Here is a 15,464-nt window from a genome sequence, read left to right as displayed (position 1 = left end):
CCTGAGGATGATATTCCTGCTCAGAGCAGCCAATGCACAGAGAGAAACATAGGGCCCACCCCACCATGAGACATGACATCCCTCACTGACCCATTGAGCTATGGGTAGGGGTAGGGTGGGGGGACAACACTGGAGACAGAGTGTGGGAATTGTGCCAGATTTTCAGGACTTTTTCAATAGTCTGTCAGAACTAGTGAACTTTGCTTTTCTACATGAAAACAGACAATATATAATTGGATGAGCCCTTGAATAATTGTGAATAGTTTGAAGCCATATTACTGGAGAATCAGATTTAAGTTGAAGAGTAGGAATCAACCGTTAAGAAACAGAAGCTCTCTTAGAAAGGTTCTTGGATGATTTTAAAAAACTTAGGTGTAACTCTTTGACATTGGAGCGATGTCAGTGAGTTTTGAGCATAAGGAAAGAGAGGATCTGCTTCTTATATCTTATCTCTCTTTGTCTACCTCTATTTTGGTTGATTCAAATTTGTATATGTGGTATCTGGGACCTAATTCCTAAACAAAGATTGTCTTATTTATTTTAATGAAATGTAGGCTTTGGAATTTGACAATGCCTACAGCTCTCTGTGCTTATATTTTAGAAATTATTTACTTCTCCCCCGTTCGCCTTCTACATTTTATTTAAACAATTATTTTATTTGTCTATTCATTTTGTTTCTTGAATATCTTGTTATGGAAGTTGTAGTCAGTTGTAAACAAAATTAAACTTTTTAAATATTCTTACTGCATAGTGATAATTACTAACTAAAGATTTTTTTTTAATTGTAGATTTCATTTTCCGAAGGGCAGGCACTATCAACAATCACTTTGGCTGTTCTCGCTGATGACTTACCAGAGTTATCAAAGGGTGTGATTGTATCACTCACCAGCATTATCACAGAAGGGATCAAGGACCTATCAAGAGGTGCTACTATTGACCAGAAAAGGAACAAGTCTCTGATAACTATTCTATCCAATGACTCACCCTATGGCTCGGTGGGTTGGCATGCTGAGTCTCTCATTGTCAGAGTAGCTGAGCCAAAAGGTAAATCTTGTCAAATATGTTTCATGTTGTAATAAGAGACCCCGTGGTGGCATAGTGAATTATGGGTTGTGCTGCTAACTGAAAAGTCAGAGGTTGCAACCCACCAGCTACTCCACTGGAGGGAGATGAGGTTGTCAACTCCTGCAAAAATTTAGTCTTGGAAAACCAAATGAGCAGTTCTGCTCTATCCTATAGGGTTACTATGAGTTGGAATTGAGTTGATGGCAGTGGGGATTGAGATTAAGACCTTTTTATTGGGTAATTTAACTTTATTATGAAGAATATAAGTTTTTCTTTTTATATGATGTTATCAGTTTGACAGGTCATAGCCAGTTCTTTTTATCTTTCCTATTTTTCATTAAGTTTTTCAACCATGTAACCACATTTTGCAATAGTGCTATAGAAAATACCTTTGCACTTTAAGATACAGCTAACCTAGTTTAAATACTAGGATTTTAATGAGTCATCGCTGTTCGATGTTGTTTCTTTTTCATTCTTTTTTCCTCATTATCTGTTCTCTTTTCTCACTTAGATTTCTCCCCTATGATTGATTTTCTGTAATTAGAGGGAATTATGAGCAACATGGTGGTTCCCTGAACTCATCCTATAGTTATTTCCCCAGTTCCAGAATGCATGATTGGAATAGGCACACTCTGCAGCTGGAGAGCCCCGCACTGTATTCCCAGACTCATGGAAAGGGTTCTTATGGTAGATCCTTTTGAGGAGGTGATGGTTAAGATATTACCTGTTTAAAAAAAAAACAGCATTTCCTTATGAAGTAGATAGTAGTAAATCCTAAATCTTTGAGTTTAGTGCTAAAATCTTTACCTAAAGAATTGTTCACAGGATAAATAGATTATCGTAGATAAAGGCTTTTTGATTTACATGTGAGAATTCTGAAAAATATTATGTGCTTTGGTAATTTTGAGTTAATACCACAGACATCCTGCTTTTGAGAAGCTTATTTAAATAATTAATGAATATCAATAACAGTTATATTATCTATAGCTACATGGATTATATACCGTATATACTCGTGTATAAGCTGAGCTTTTCAGCAAATCTTTAATGCAGTTTTTGTGGTAAAATTAGGTGCCTTGACTGATATCCAGGTCTACTTATACTCGAGTATGTACGGTATATAAATTATGTATGGATATTTAGATTATATGTCAATGGCTTTTATATACCCTTTTATATCATAACAGAAACAATAAATTTACATTCATTTATTCAACAAACATTTTGGAAGCAGTTAGCATTAGGAATTGTGTTGTGTAGTCTCAAAAGATGTACTCTTTGGTTATTATAAATATAATAATATCACTGGGAGAAATGAACAGGTACATTCTATTTTCATTTATTATTTCATTCATTTATTATTGAAATTACTTATTATTCATTATTATTTCATTTATCATTTACATTTATTTATACAACTAATAAAAAAACACAGGATTTATTATGAGCCATCACCAAGCACCTTGAGGGAATGAGTTGCTGGACCTGAAGGTTCAGGGAACATCAAGGTGAATTGGCATAACACAATCCACAAGACACTGTTCTATGTCCTGTTCTGTAAGTAGGGGGGAGGTCTTAAAAGCTTATTGGTGGCCTCCTCAGGTGCAACTCTTGCTTGCACTGTTCAGAACAAAGAAGAGTGGTGAACATCGAAGACATACTGAAACAGCTCAACAAACCAGGGGACCACAGGGCGCTGAGACCAGGAGAACGAGATGGTGCCTGGCTGCCACTGCCGGCTGTTCTAAGAGGGGTCACGTGAAAAAAGTGCAGAAAATGTGAAGGGAAACTCAGAATTACACGAAGGACCACAGTTGCTTGTTTGGTAGAGATGGGTGAAACCAGTGGTGGGATTGAAATCATTTAACAACCAGCTCACTGCCTTAGGGACAGATTTACTTGTAAAAAACAATAGACCGAAAGGTAGTTTATTATTTCATACAGTTGATACTTAAATAAGAACAATAAAATAAATGCGCAAAAATAGATTATGTTGGAAGAGTTTTAATTTCAATGAAAAATTATTAAATAATATCTGAAAAACCCCAGTAAAACCGTTAAGATATTTCCATATTGCTTCTTGATTATTATCTTCATTTACAATATTCTTTGCTTTTACCTGAGCATCATTGGCTATGTGATTTATCCTTAACCATCTTTTCACTGTAGGGGTAGAATCCCATTCCTTTAGAGGTAAGCCAATTAGACAGTAGCTGAAATGAATGACAGCTTGTCACCCTCTGGTTGTTTGGCTCTTTTTCTCATGTTACAAGTGAGTTTACTGAAGTAACAAATGCAAGGGAACAAAAATGCTGTAGTATTTCACCCAAAGTTTATAAAGAGACTTATGAAATGAATAAATAATTATTACAAGTATAGTTCCATCTAATTTTTTATGTCTATAGATGGAATGAACACTAGCATGGGTGCTTGGAATACACTCTTGTGCAGATGAATGTTAAAAAAGTAAGGAGTGTAAATTTCTGATACCCACATTGAGTAGCTGCCCAGCCACCCACCTTAGAGAGAACCTTGCCTACAGGTGTAACAATCAGTTCCCTGAACTCAACAAAAATATTAGGTATTGATTTGCCAACTGGTTTGAACCAGCTGAATCCCACCCCTGGGCGGAACTCTCAGGACTGTGGCCTTCAGTCAGCCCTCCGGTCGGGGACCGAGCTCATGCCTGTAGCTCAATTTTTAGCCAAATAATAGAGAAATTAATAAGGTCAACAAACAGCAGGAGGGATATACACATTCCTTCGAGAAATCAACCAATTAAATCCAAAGGGCAGCATCTTCCCCAGAACAAAGTCAGAAGGCAGCGAGGGTTACAACAGAAGGAGAAGCAACATTTTGAATCACCATGTAGAAGTGGGATGAGTGATGTTGCATTGTGGGGATTGCCATCTGTGACATGAAATAAAATGTGTACGAATTATTAGAAAACCAATTTCCTCTATAAACCTCAGTCTATTCACAGAGGAAAAATTAAATGATAGGAATTGAAGATGATTCTTGACATTTGTGAACGAGAGAGACAGGAGCAAAATATTCCTTGATAGTATAAATTTTCTCTTTCCTATCTTTCCTTAACGGACTTAAAGGAATAGTGTAAACTATTCTACTCTAAGTGCCTTACAGAGCACTGACAAAAAAATTAACAAGCTTATTTATGGGAAGCATGTCTATCTTACAGAGAACATCACCCTTCTTCAGTTACAAATTGTTCGAGATAAAGGATTATTTGGAGACATTGTCATTCATTTGGTAGCTAAACCCAATTTCCTATTGCACATCAATCATCAAGCTACTGAAAGTGAAGATTATATGCTACAAGAAACAATGATCATAATGAAAGAAAACCTGCAGGAGACCCATGCCCAGGTTGCCATCTTGCCGGTGAGTCTAGACTGCAGTGAGTATGATGGGAAATAAAGTTGTACGCCCTGAGTGGTAACAATCCTTCTCAGAGATGCTCTTACACTTAAAAACGTGAGTCTTTTAATTCTTCCACTTAAAGAAGATGAAGCTGTCTGCTTCCAGAAAGATACAGAGTCTCTGGACGGCAGCAGGTTTTGTTTTGGTCAGTTTGGGCTGGGAAAAAATGGCATGTGTATTGATTTTTTGAAATGAATATTTTTTTTGAGCTTTGATTATATTCAGTATTGTATGAGTTAATTTTCTTTTTAGTTGGTTGTTTAAGCTAATATCTTATCTGAGTACATTAAAAGTCTCAAATCATTCTAGTTTTTCATTGTTGATTTGATGGGATAAGATTTTAGCTTCATGATATGAGGAATTGAGTCAAGATTCAGGTTTAGGTTTAGTTTTTGTATCTTATTTTAGAAAGAAAAAAATACCACACAATCAGACAAAAGGCAAGAGAGGAGAGCATGTGAATGGATGAATTTAGTTCTAGTGCTATACAAGACACAATGTGCAATAGTAGTAGCTAGAGGACAATTAAGGAAAGACATAAAACACTGAATATAAAGAAATATCCTTTTTTACTATTTCTCTTGTTTGGGGAATTTTTATGATCTGTTCAATATAAGTTAAAAAAAATGAAAATCACTGAAATATGGGCTTATATCTAGGATTGCAAAGGCAGAGTTTTGTCTTTGGCAGGGTTCTCCAGAGGAGCAAAACCAAAAGAAGAGCATATGTAAATATACAGTAAGATTTATTTCAGGGAAATTGCTAACACATCATCCTGGAGCCTTCTCCGACTCACTCGGTAGCAGGAACTAGCAAATCCTAAAGTCTGTACGTCAGACACACAGACGGCCAGCTCCTGTGCCAAAAACCAGGTGTCAAGGAACGACTAGTCAGGTGCAGAGTTGAGTGAGAGTAAGTTTTGCTGTGACATCTATGTAATTTTGACTGCAGTACACTCTCCCCCACCCCCACAAAACAAGGAAACCCCCTTTTCATCTGATAGACTGCTTACATCAGATCCCCAAACACATGGTTACAAAATATCTACCAATGCCTCCCCCTGAGATTAATAGTCTAGCCTCATTGACACAATGGGTTCAAACAGAAGAACTCTTGTGAGGCTGGCACAGGACCGGACAGTGTTTCGCTCTATTGTACATAGGGTCACTCTAAGTCCGAACTGACCCGTTGGCGTCTATCAACAACAAGTTGACACATAAGTAGTACAAGCTTTTACTTTAAAATACATGCTGTTGATGTTAGGAACTGTCAAGGCCAATGTTACTGATGCTGTGTCAGTCTATCCCATTGAGAGTCTTTCACATTTTCAATGGCCCTCTCCTTTACCACACATGATGACTCTTTGTAAGGACTGGTGTTTTATGAAACATGTGAAAATACATGAGAACGTGTTCACCATGCCTCCTCTGAGGGGCATTCTCGCTGTACTTCGATGATGGATTTGTTCGTTCTTCTGGCAGTGCATGGGGTACTTGGTATTCTTCACGAACACCATAATTAAAATGCGTCAATTCTTCTCCTGTCTTTCTTATTCATTGTCTAGCTTTCACATGCATAAGAGGTGATTGAAAATACCATGGCTTGGGTCAGGCACACCTTAGTCCTCAAAGTGGTATTTTTATTTGTTTTTTTAAACACTTTATAGAGATCTCTGACATATTTATCCATCGTGATACATCATTAGATTTCTTGACTCTTGGTTAAAGAAGTGCGGACTAAACAACCAAGAAGAATAAAAGCCATGCCAATTCCAGTCTTTTCTTCACTTCTCATGATGCTTATTGGAGCAGTTGTGAAGATTTTTGTTTGCTTTATGTTGACGGATAATCCATGATAAGGGTTTTAGCCTTTGATCATTGTGTGTAAATTCTCAGGTTGATTTCATTCTCAGCAAGCAGGAGTGTGCCACTTGTAAATCTGATTGCTACTGCATGCTCCTCCGAGCCTGACCTTGTGTTCTTCTTCATATGGTCCAGTCTCTCCGATTATTTGTTTAGCATTCAAATTGACTATATATGAGGAAAAGATGCAACATTTTTCTGATATTGAATCAAGTAGCATCCTTTGTTCTATTCAAACTACCAGGTCTTGGTTTATGGACATGTGCTACATGAACATGTAGTGTTCTGCAATTCCCATTCTTCACAATGTTATCTATAATTTATTGTATTCAGCACAGTCGAATGCCTTTACATAGTCAATAAAACACAGGCAAACATCTTCCTGGTATTGTCTGCTTTCAGCCAAGTTCCATTAACAATGATCACCCTTCTTCTCCGTACCTTTTTAAGTGTGGCTTCAATGTAAGACAACGGACCGCTGCTACCATTTAAACAATTATTTTCAGTATAATTTTACTTGCGTGTGATGGTAAGATATTGTTTAATTTTTCTGTGTTGCGTTGTCATTTTATTTGGAAGAGGCTGCAGAGAACTCTCTTTCATTCACTTGGCCAGGTACCCATCTTCACAATTTCTTGGCATAGACTCATGAGTGCTTCCAGTGCTGTATCAGTTTGTTGACACATCTCAATTAGCATTTGGTTAATTCCCAGAGCCTTGTTTTATCCAGTGCCTTTAGTGCATCTTGGACTTTTTTAATACCATTGGTTCTTCAACATAAGCTACTTCTTGAAATGGTTGATTGTTGATCATTTCTTTTTTGGCATGGTGACTATGTTAGCCCAGGTAGACTAGAGAAACAAATCCAGAGAGACTCATATGTGTATAAGAAAGAGCTTTATATACAAGAGCAACTGTACATTAAGAAAACATCCCAGCCAAGTCCAGATCAAGTCCATAAGTCTGATATTAGCCCATATGTCCAATACCAAACTATAAAGTCTCTTCAGACTTACGAAACACATGGAATGACACTGAATGCAGGAGGATCACAGGCCAGTAGATGGAAAGTCTTGTGGATCCAGTGGTGGTGTAAGCATTTCAGCGCTGGCAGGGCTAGCCACATGGCTTCTCCAGTTTCCAGGACACAGGGTCCATCAGTGTAGTGCCAGGTGTCTTGTCAGGAGAGTGTCTTCTGGGAATGAGTCAAGAAAGAGAGAGACTGAGACAGAAAGAGAGTGTGTCTTCCGCCTCCAAGGAGGAAATCCAGGAATTCCTAGAATCCTCAGCCGAGGGCCATGCCCACACAGAGGCCTTATTGACTATGACCTGACTGACAGACCAGACTCCACCCCTTCAATCTTCACCCTCTCAAATCCCAAATTGATACCAGATTATGTAACTACCACAGTGACTACCATCTTTTTGATTCTTCCTGCCTCTTCAGTACGTAATAGAATTCTTAATTAATATTTTAAATTGATTAATTAAGAATTGATAGAATTCTTCCATATTGCAGCACAAGGTTTGAGTTTTTCGTTAGTTCTTTCAGTGTAGGAAATGCCGAGAGTGTTTTTCATTAGGTCCTTTTAACTCCAGGTTTTTGCACATTTTATTATAAGACTTTATCTTATTGTTTAGAGCCAATCTTTGAAATCCGGTGCTTGGCACTCATTTCATTTCTTCCATTCACTTCAAGTACTTTGCATTCAAAAGCAAGTTTCAGAGCCTCTTCTGACATTTCTCTCTCCCCCTTTTCTATCTTTTAATGGACCTTTTATTTTATGTATCATGTTTTAAAGTTACCCCATAACAACTTGTCTGGTCATAGGTCAGTAATGTTCAGTTCATCCAATCTATTTCTGAAATGGTCTATAGATTCAAGCAGTATATATATGCCATGTTGCACTTTGGTTCTTGGAAAGTTGTGGTTTATACTATTGGACCTAAATTTCTTTGATACGTATCAATAAGATATGGTGAAAATTGAGTCGATTTACAAAATAGGTTTTGCTAGTTAATTTGCATGAAGGATCCATTGATGCATCATTAGCTTGAATATAAGCGCCTCAAGTGTCTAGTAACTCATTTCCATCGAGTCCATTCCAACTCCTCAAGACCCTCTAGTTCTGGCAGAGTAGAATTGCCCCTTGGGATTCTGAGGCTGCAAGTCATTATGGGTGCAGAAACCTCCTCTTTCTCCCATGGAGCAGTGGAACGTTTGAATCACTGGAATTGTGGATAGTAGCCCAACACATCACCCACTCTGCTACCAGGGTCTAAAAGACAATTTTAACAATATATGTTAACAGTTGCCCATTCTTGTGGACCAAGTCAGCTGTTCTTTACTGGTGGAGATTAGGGTTTAAATGCAAATTAAATATCATAAAAAAATAAAACACCATCTTCCTCTGCACCCCACCCCAGGATGATGTTCCTGAGCTGGAAGAAGGATTTATTGTCAATATCACCCACGTGCACCTGTTGAACACTGACTTCTCTGCAACACAGCCCACTGTGTGCAGACCTGGAATGGAAATAGCTGAAATAATGATCGAAGAAAATGATGATCCCAGAGGAATTTTTAAGTTTCATATTTCCAGAGTAAGATGAAATTTCATACATTTATAGTAATATACAAGTGCATCTCTGCTGATTTGGCATTTCATAATATCATATTTTCTGCAAAATAATCAGCTCAGCTTTGTGATATTTATAAGTACAAGAGCAACCAAATTTGGCTTAGAGATGAATTCGTCCTTCTCTTTGAATGGGATGAAGGGATAAAACAAGTTATTTTCATTAAATTTAAATTCTAAGATAGTTGAAGAGTAATTATTCATATTTATTTCCAACAATAATGTCTGTTCTGAAGGGTGATGTATAAGCAATCTCAGTAGAAATGATAAATTTATAGAGTGATGACTTAATGAGAGTTTCTACTTTTGCCTTCCCTTTGAACTTGAACTCTTTACTTACAGGATGCTGGTGGAGTTGTTACTGCTTATGAGGCACCTCCACCCTTGAACGTTCTGCAAGTTCCTGTGGTACGGCTAGCTGGAAGCTTTGGGAAAGTGAATGTCTATTGGGAAGTTATATCAGACAGCGCGGGCCTGGAAGACTTTATGCCATCTCAGGGGATTCTTGAATTTTCAGATGGACAAGTATGCGATTTATGAATAGAAACATGAGATTTTATGATTGGATTCAAATATTTTATGGGCACCTACCAATGAATGCATATTAGTAATTATTAAAGGCATTGCAACTTAATATATACATAAATGTTCTGTGTCAACTTCAACAGAAATATTGCTAGCTATGGAAAAGTCATTAATAAGCCTGGGAAGATTACAATAGAAATGAAAACCTCATCCTTTTCTAAACTTCCCGATTTGATCAAAAATTATAAAAGGGGACAAATTTGATTTTAAAAGCTTAAAAATGTTTAATACATAATGAATTAGACTATGCTTATGAATTTTAAAATATATTATGTTTATTTTATGAATACTTTAAAGTATTTATTTGTTGGAATTTGTAGTAAAAATATGGATAGTAAAATCCAAACCTTATGTTACAATTTTAATGGAGACTAAAATTATAGGGAAGGAGAAAACTATCCTTAAAGATTTGCAAATAGTTAATGCTATAAGAAAGCACACCACAAAAATCCTGATATCTTAGAATTTGACCAGCCAACCTTAAAAATGATCAAATAAGTCCCAAGATTTATAAGCTTTACAGACTGGGTATGCTTTAATAGGCAACAATGAGATGCTTTCATAATTTTTTACAGTCAGCAAGTACATAAACCATGTGAACAACCATGAAAATACGTTAGTGACTTGGAATAGCATTATCTGGCAGCCGAACCTACTGTCATCCATATGATTCTGATTCCTAGTGATCCTATAGGGTTTCTGAGGCTGCAAATCTTTATGGGAGCAGATAGTCCCATCTTTCTCCCATGGAGCTGCTGGTGGATTTGAACCACCAACCATGTGGCTAGCAATTGCCCATCAGTGTCACCAGTTAACATAGTTTTGCCCAGACATATGTGCATAGTGTGATTCAATTTATCAGTTAAATAGAGAACAATAAAATGCTCCTAAGAGATGAACATACATTCATCCCAATTATTGTTATGTTTTTTGCAATCATGAGTGTTTAACCAGATTTGAATCTTTGAACCATCTACTGAAAGGAGAGGAAATGTCAATAAATTAGAATTTATAGAAACAAATAAATGGACTTTTCTTCGAAGTTGTCTTCCAGTTCTAGTTCTATTATTATTACTTCATAATAAGCATTCATTTGAAGGGCCATTATTTAGCAGAATCCTTAGGGCCTTTATTTTGAAAGAAGTCTTGATGGCGCAGTTCAGCATTGGGCTGCTAACCAAAGATCAGTGGTTAGTTGCTTGTGGTGGTTAACTGCGCAGCAGGAGAAAAATGAGGCTGCCTGATTTTGCAAAGATTTACAGTCTCAGAACAATTCTAATCAGTCCCATAGGGTTGATATGAGTTTGAATCTACTTGCTAGTTGTGGGGTGAGTTCAGACCATGTTCATTGTTAAGGCTCACATTTTGTTCAGGAGGTATTCTGAATGATACAGTATAGATTTGAGTTGCAAACACTTATATTTCTATTTAGCATTTGATTTTGTTTAGGCTTCTGTGTTTCTGAGTATGATGTCTAGGCTTGTCACTTTTGCCCATTTTAAAATGAAAGGTTTTGGGTTGATTTAGGTGGAACAAGCTTAATTTTCTGGTCAATTTTTGCATCAAAATAGTGCAATTTCCCTCAAGGATACATTTAAAAATATATATGTGGATACAGCTAGAATGTTTTTATGATTAACGTTGAAATCACAAGGTTGTCCAAGATTTTTTATTCATGTTATGAAGTTCTGAACAAAGCACCAGATAGATTATAAATAATTAAGAACAACGAATATGAGTTTTCTTCCATCCTTTCTTTGCCCTTCATTATAAGAAAAATATTTGAAAGTGAGGGTTTTTTTTAATTGTATAAGGAAATGGCCAATATTTAATGGTAGTATTTTATATCACGTTATAGTAGTACCTGGCATATTAAAGTTTATGTGTGTTGTGCAATGCTGTTAGAGTACTGCATGGCATTAAAACATTGTTCATGAATAAACCTGTATTATAATTTGTATTTGTAAAGACTAAGTAATTTCCTTTCTCTTGAAAGGATTAGGTTTTGTAAATTTTTGGCTTTAAATAAGGGAAACACCTGGTCTATGAACATCGGATTTACTTGCAACCCATAATTATGAACCAACTTCCCCCTCTAAAAATTTGAAGTCCATGCATTAGTTCTTAGCACATCTTGTGACACCTCAAAACATTGTTGTTATTATTATTTCAGTACTATATGTTAAGGAAAGATGTTTTTCTGTACCCGGAAGTATTTCTTTAAATATATATATACACATACATATGTACATAGTATACTAGATGCTATAAACTAAGACAATGAATTTCGAGTAACTGGTGTTAGATACGAACTGTACCAAATTGTTCCAATCTTCATACAAATTACACTTAAGGATAGTCTTAGGAGTAGAGCTAGTTAATAGTCTGGGAACTGTCTGTATTATAGAAATGTATGACTTTCCATTTCATTTTAATGTACCGTACCCAAAGTCTGCTTTTTTCTTTTCGGTTTCCATGTTTTGACTATAAATTTAAACTATACATGAACAAAACTTGTTTTACATCTACATATACATTTTTCTTCCTTTTTCTTTTTTCCCATAGATTACTGCCATCATAGAAATCACCATAATTGATGATCCTGACTTTGAATTCATGGAGATGTTCAATATTTCCTTAGTCAAAGTAGCTGGAGGTGGCAGACTTGGTGACGACGTTGTGATGACTGTTGTTATTCCACAGAATGATTCTCCGTTTGGGGTCTTTGGGTTTGAAGAAAAGACTGTAAGTTGAATATATTAGAGCATGCCTTCAGTCAGTTCTTTTTGGTCTCATGTATTGTTTGTATTAAGGTGTATTTAACTTTTGTTTTGATATGCTTTATTACTCTTAGTTTATGGTTCTTTCTCCAACTGACTTTTGAGTTGGCTATTCAATTAGCCCCCATAAAGATTTCAGCCTAGGAAACCCTGTAGCGCAGGTATGGTCTGCCGTGTGGAATCTCTGTAGGTCAGAGTAGCTTGAGTGGGGACTTACCTGGCATCACTCAGCAACAAGAAAGGCTCAGAAATGCCGTTTACCTGAGTGTCCATCAAAGAAGAAATGGAGTTTGGTGAAACATTTTTGTGTCTGCCACATGATTGTAACATGTCATGACTAGAATTCTAAACTTAAAAATTACAGTGCCTTTACGTTTTGCAATGTAAATGAGATTAGGTTTGTTTCTCCTAATCCTTTTTCACCAGATTGGACTTTCTTCTTTCAGGTCACAGTTGATGAATCCCCATTGTCTGATGATGCTGATTCTTACGTGACATTAACGGTTGTCCGGTCTCCAGGAGGACAGGGGGCGGTCCGACTTCGTTGGGCCGTAGAGGAGAAGGCTAAAGATGATCTCAGTCCTTTGAATGGGACACTTCAATTTGAAGAGGTACAGCCTGGGACAACATGTAGTGTCAGAGGAGTCCCGGGTGGCATCCTTGTTACGATTTGGGCTGCATTCCTCAAAGTCGGGAGTTCTAAACCAGCAACTGCGTGCCAGGAGAAAGATGGGGCTTTCTACTCCCAGAAGCAGTTACAGTCTCTGACCTCACAGGTGCAGTTCTGCCCTGTCCTGTAGCACGGCTGGAGTCAGGGTTGATGAGATGGCGGGGAGTTGTTGTTCAGTAGTCAGTACCAAGACTGTTTCTGTTTTTTCTCTAAATTGCCAATGCTTAGCTTTCACAGAGATACTGATGAATATACGGAACTCGAGTGTGTCTGGGACATGCTAAGAAATTCATGTGGATGATGAGGGAAAAATCATTAAAACCCTTAAATATCTAGAATGCAATTTGTTCATGAAAACCCTGCCTTTTTCCCACCATCAAAACGGAATTTCTCTCAATATATTTTCTCATGAGAGAAAGTCGCACAGATTGTGGTAGGCTGGATTGACTAGATAAACAAATTCAGAGGTGCTCATGTGTATTAGAAAGAGCTTTACATCAAAGAGAAATTGTTTAAAAAAAAAGAAGCAATTTTCTAGTTAGAACACATCCCAGCCTAGTCCAGATCAAGTCCAACATTAGCCCATATGCCCGATACTAGTCCAACCACAGCAATGTAGAATGAAGGAAAATCACAGGCCAGTGGGTGCAAAGCTTGTGGATTCAATGTCAGAAGGAACCACATGGAGACCCCTGCCAGCGCTGACATGCTTAAACTTCCACTGGATCCACAAGATTTCCCACCCACTAGCCTGTGATCTTCCTGCATTCGGCATCATTGCATGTGTTTCGTGAGTTTGAAGAGGACTTTATAAATTCGTATTGGACATATGGGCTAATATGGTACAATTCCTTTTGTTACTTCCATCCCCTTTACTGTCCATGCTGGGTGTTACATGTTCTGAATTGATAGAAAGAGGGAAAGTTGATGTAAGTGGGAATACTAAAGCTCTGTGTTGTGGTAGCTCTTGCTAATTTTGTTTGGTGTGGTACTCTTGGTGGCCTGAGGTCCAGAGAATTCAGTGAATGAGTCATTCCTCCTCTGTGGTTCTCCCTGGTTTTGGGGGTGCATCTGTCTATGCAATAGACCAATTGTTGACAACGTGGACCCAGAGTGGTCAAAGTCAGAGTCTATGTTTCTTCTGGATGGGTTTTCATGGTTGATTTTTCTTTTTAAAATTAAATTTATTTATTTATTTTAATCATTTTATTGGGGACTCATACAATTCTTAACACAATCCATACCTACATCCATTGTGTCAAGCACATCTGTACATTTGTTGCCATCATCATTTCTCAAAACATTTGCTTTCTACTTGAGCCCTTAATAGCGGCTTCCTGCTCCCCCTCCCTCACGAACCCTTCATAATTCATAAATTTTTATTATTTTGTCATCTTACACTGTTTGATGTCTCCCTTCACCCACTTTTCTGTTGTCCATCCCCCAGGGAGGAGGTTATATGTAGATCCTTGTAATTGGTTCCTCCCTTTCCACTCCACCCTCCTGGTATTGCCACTTTCACCACTGGTCCTGAAGGGGTCATGTGTCCTGGATTCCCTGATTTTTCTTTTTTTAAGTAAATCATAGGCATGTGTGTAGAGGCATCTCTAGGTAGACACAAATCTTTAGTGTTTCAGTTAGCTGCAGGATGCGTGAAACATTTGCACCACACCTATGCCTTCTCCCAATTGATTCTTCTGTTGGTGGAAATTCCCCCTAGTTTTAGAGATGTTATTTAATTTTTAGTTCATAGCTTTGTCAATTTATGTTGCGTGTTTATTTAGATAAAATGAACCGTACTCAACTAGTCTGCTGCCTACTTACCCCAGAAGTTCCTTCCCTCTATTTTTACTTTTTAATCTGTTATAAGAATATATGTGCTCCTGGTAAAAAATCACATAATAGAGAGATAGTGTAAAATACAAAGTAGAATTTCTTTGTGTTCTCCTTGAGTGCCCGTTGGTGCTTCCCTATAGTAAGCACTGTTGACAGTGTCTTATGTAGCCCTGCCAAAAATGTTCTCTGCATTTTCAACCATGTGTATTTTATTCTTACACAAATGTACTTTTTCTCAGTAATCTGTCTGCAGCTTACTCTTTTTACTTTACAATTTAAGTGAAATCTTTTTCTCCATACTACTCCAGCCCTCATTAAAACATTTGTTACACATTTTCCCTTCGCAGGGGTCCCTTTCAGTTTCTAACACTGTCACTCATCTCTTCTGGAACACCCTGTTTCATGCTTGATCATTCTGACAAGGCTTCTTCTGTGTTTCACACTTCTTTCTTAATTTGGATTCTGTCTCAGTATTTCTTTTTTTAATCATTTTATTGGGGGCTCATACAACTCTCATCACAATCCATACATACATCAATTGTGTAAAGCACATTTGTACATTCATTGCCCTCATCATTCTCAAAAC

At 37.2% G+C, this 15,464-nt stretch overlaps 1 protein-coding gene across 1 annotated transcript in view; it reads left to right on the top strand.

Annotated features, from left to right (window-relative positions):
* ADGRV1 (adhesion G protein-coupled receptor V1) overlaps window positions 1–15,464 on the top strand; it is a 675,247-nt gene that overhangs the window by 203,830 nt on the left and 455,953 nt on the right. Inside the window, exons 51-56 of the mRNA XM_045285199.1 lie at window positions 789–1,044; window positions 4,265–4,467; window positions 8,796–8,972; window positions 9,350–9,532; window positions 12,158–12,337; window positions 12,819–12,983. Of these exons, the coding sequence (XP_045141134.1) occupies window positions 789–1,044; window positions 4,265–4,467; window positions 8,796–8,972; window positions 9,350–9,532; window positions 12,158–12,337; window positions 12,819–12,983 (1,164 nt within the window). The remainder of the gene's footprint in view (window positions 1–788; window positions 1,045–4,264; window positions 4,468–8,795; window positions 8,973–9,349; window positions 9,533–12,157; window positions 12,338–12,818; window positions 12,984–15,464) is intronic.

This window comes from Echinops telfairi, unplaced genomic scaffold, assembly GCF_000313985.2.
Source record: "Echinops telfairi isolate 266 unplaced genomic scaffold, ASM31398v2 ScPeMD7_7469;HRSCAF=8507_1, whole genome shotgun sequence".
Taxonomy (NCBI): domain Eukaryota; kingdom Metazoa; phylum Chordata; class Mammalia; order Afrosoricida; family Tenrecidae; genus Echinops; species Echinops telfairi.
This window is presented reverse-complemented; position numbering and strand designations above follow the sequence as displayed.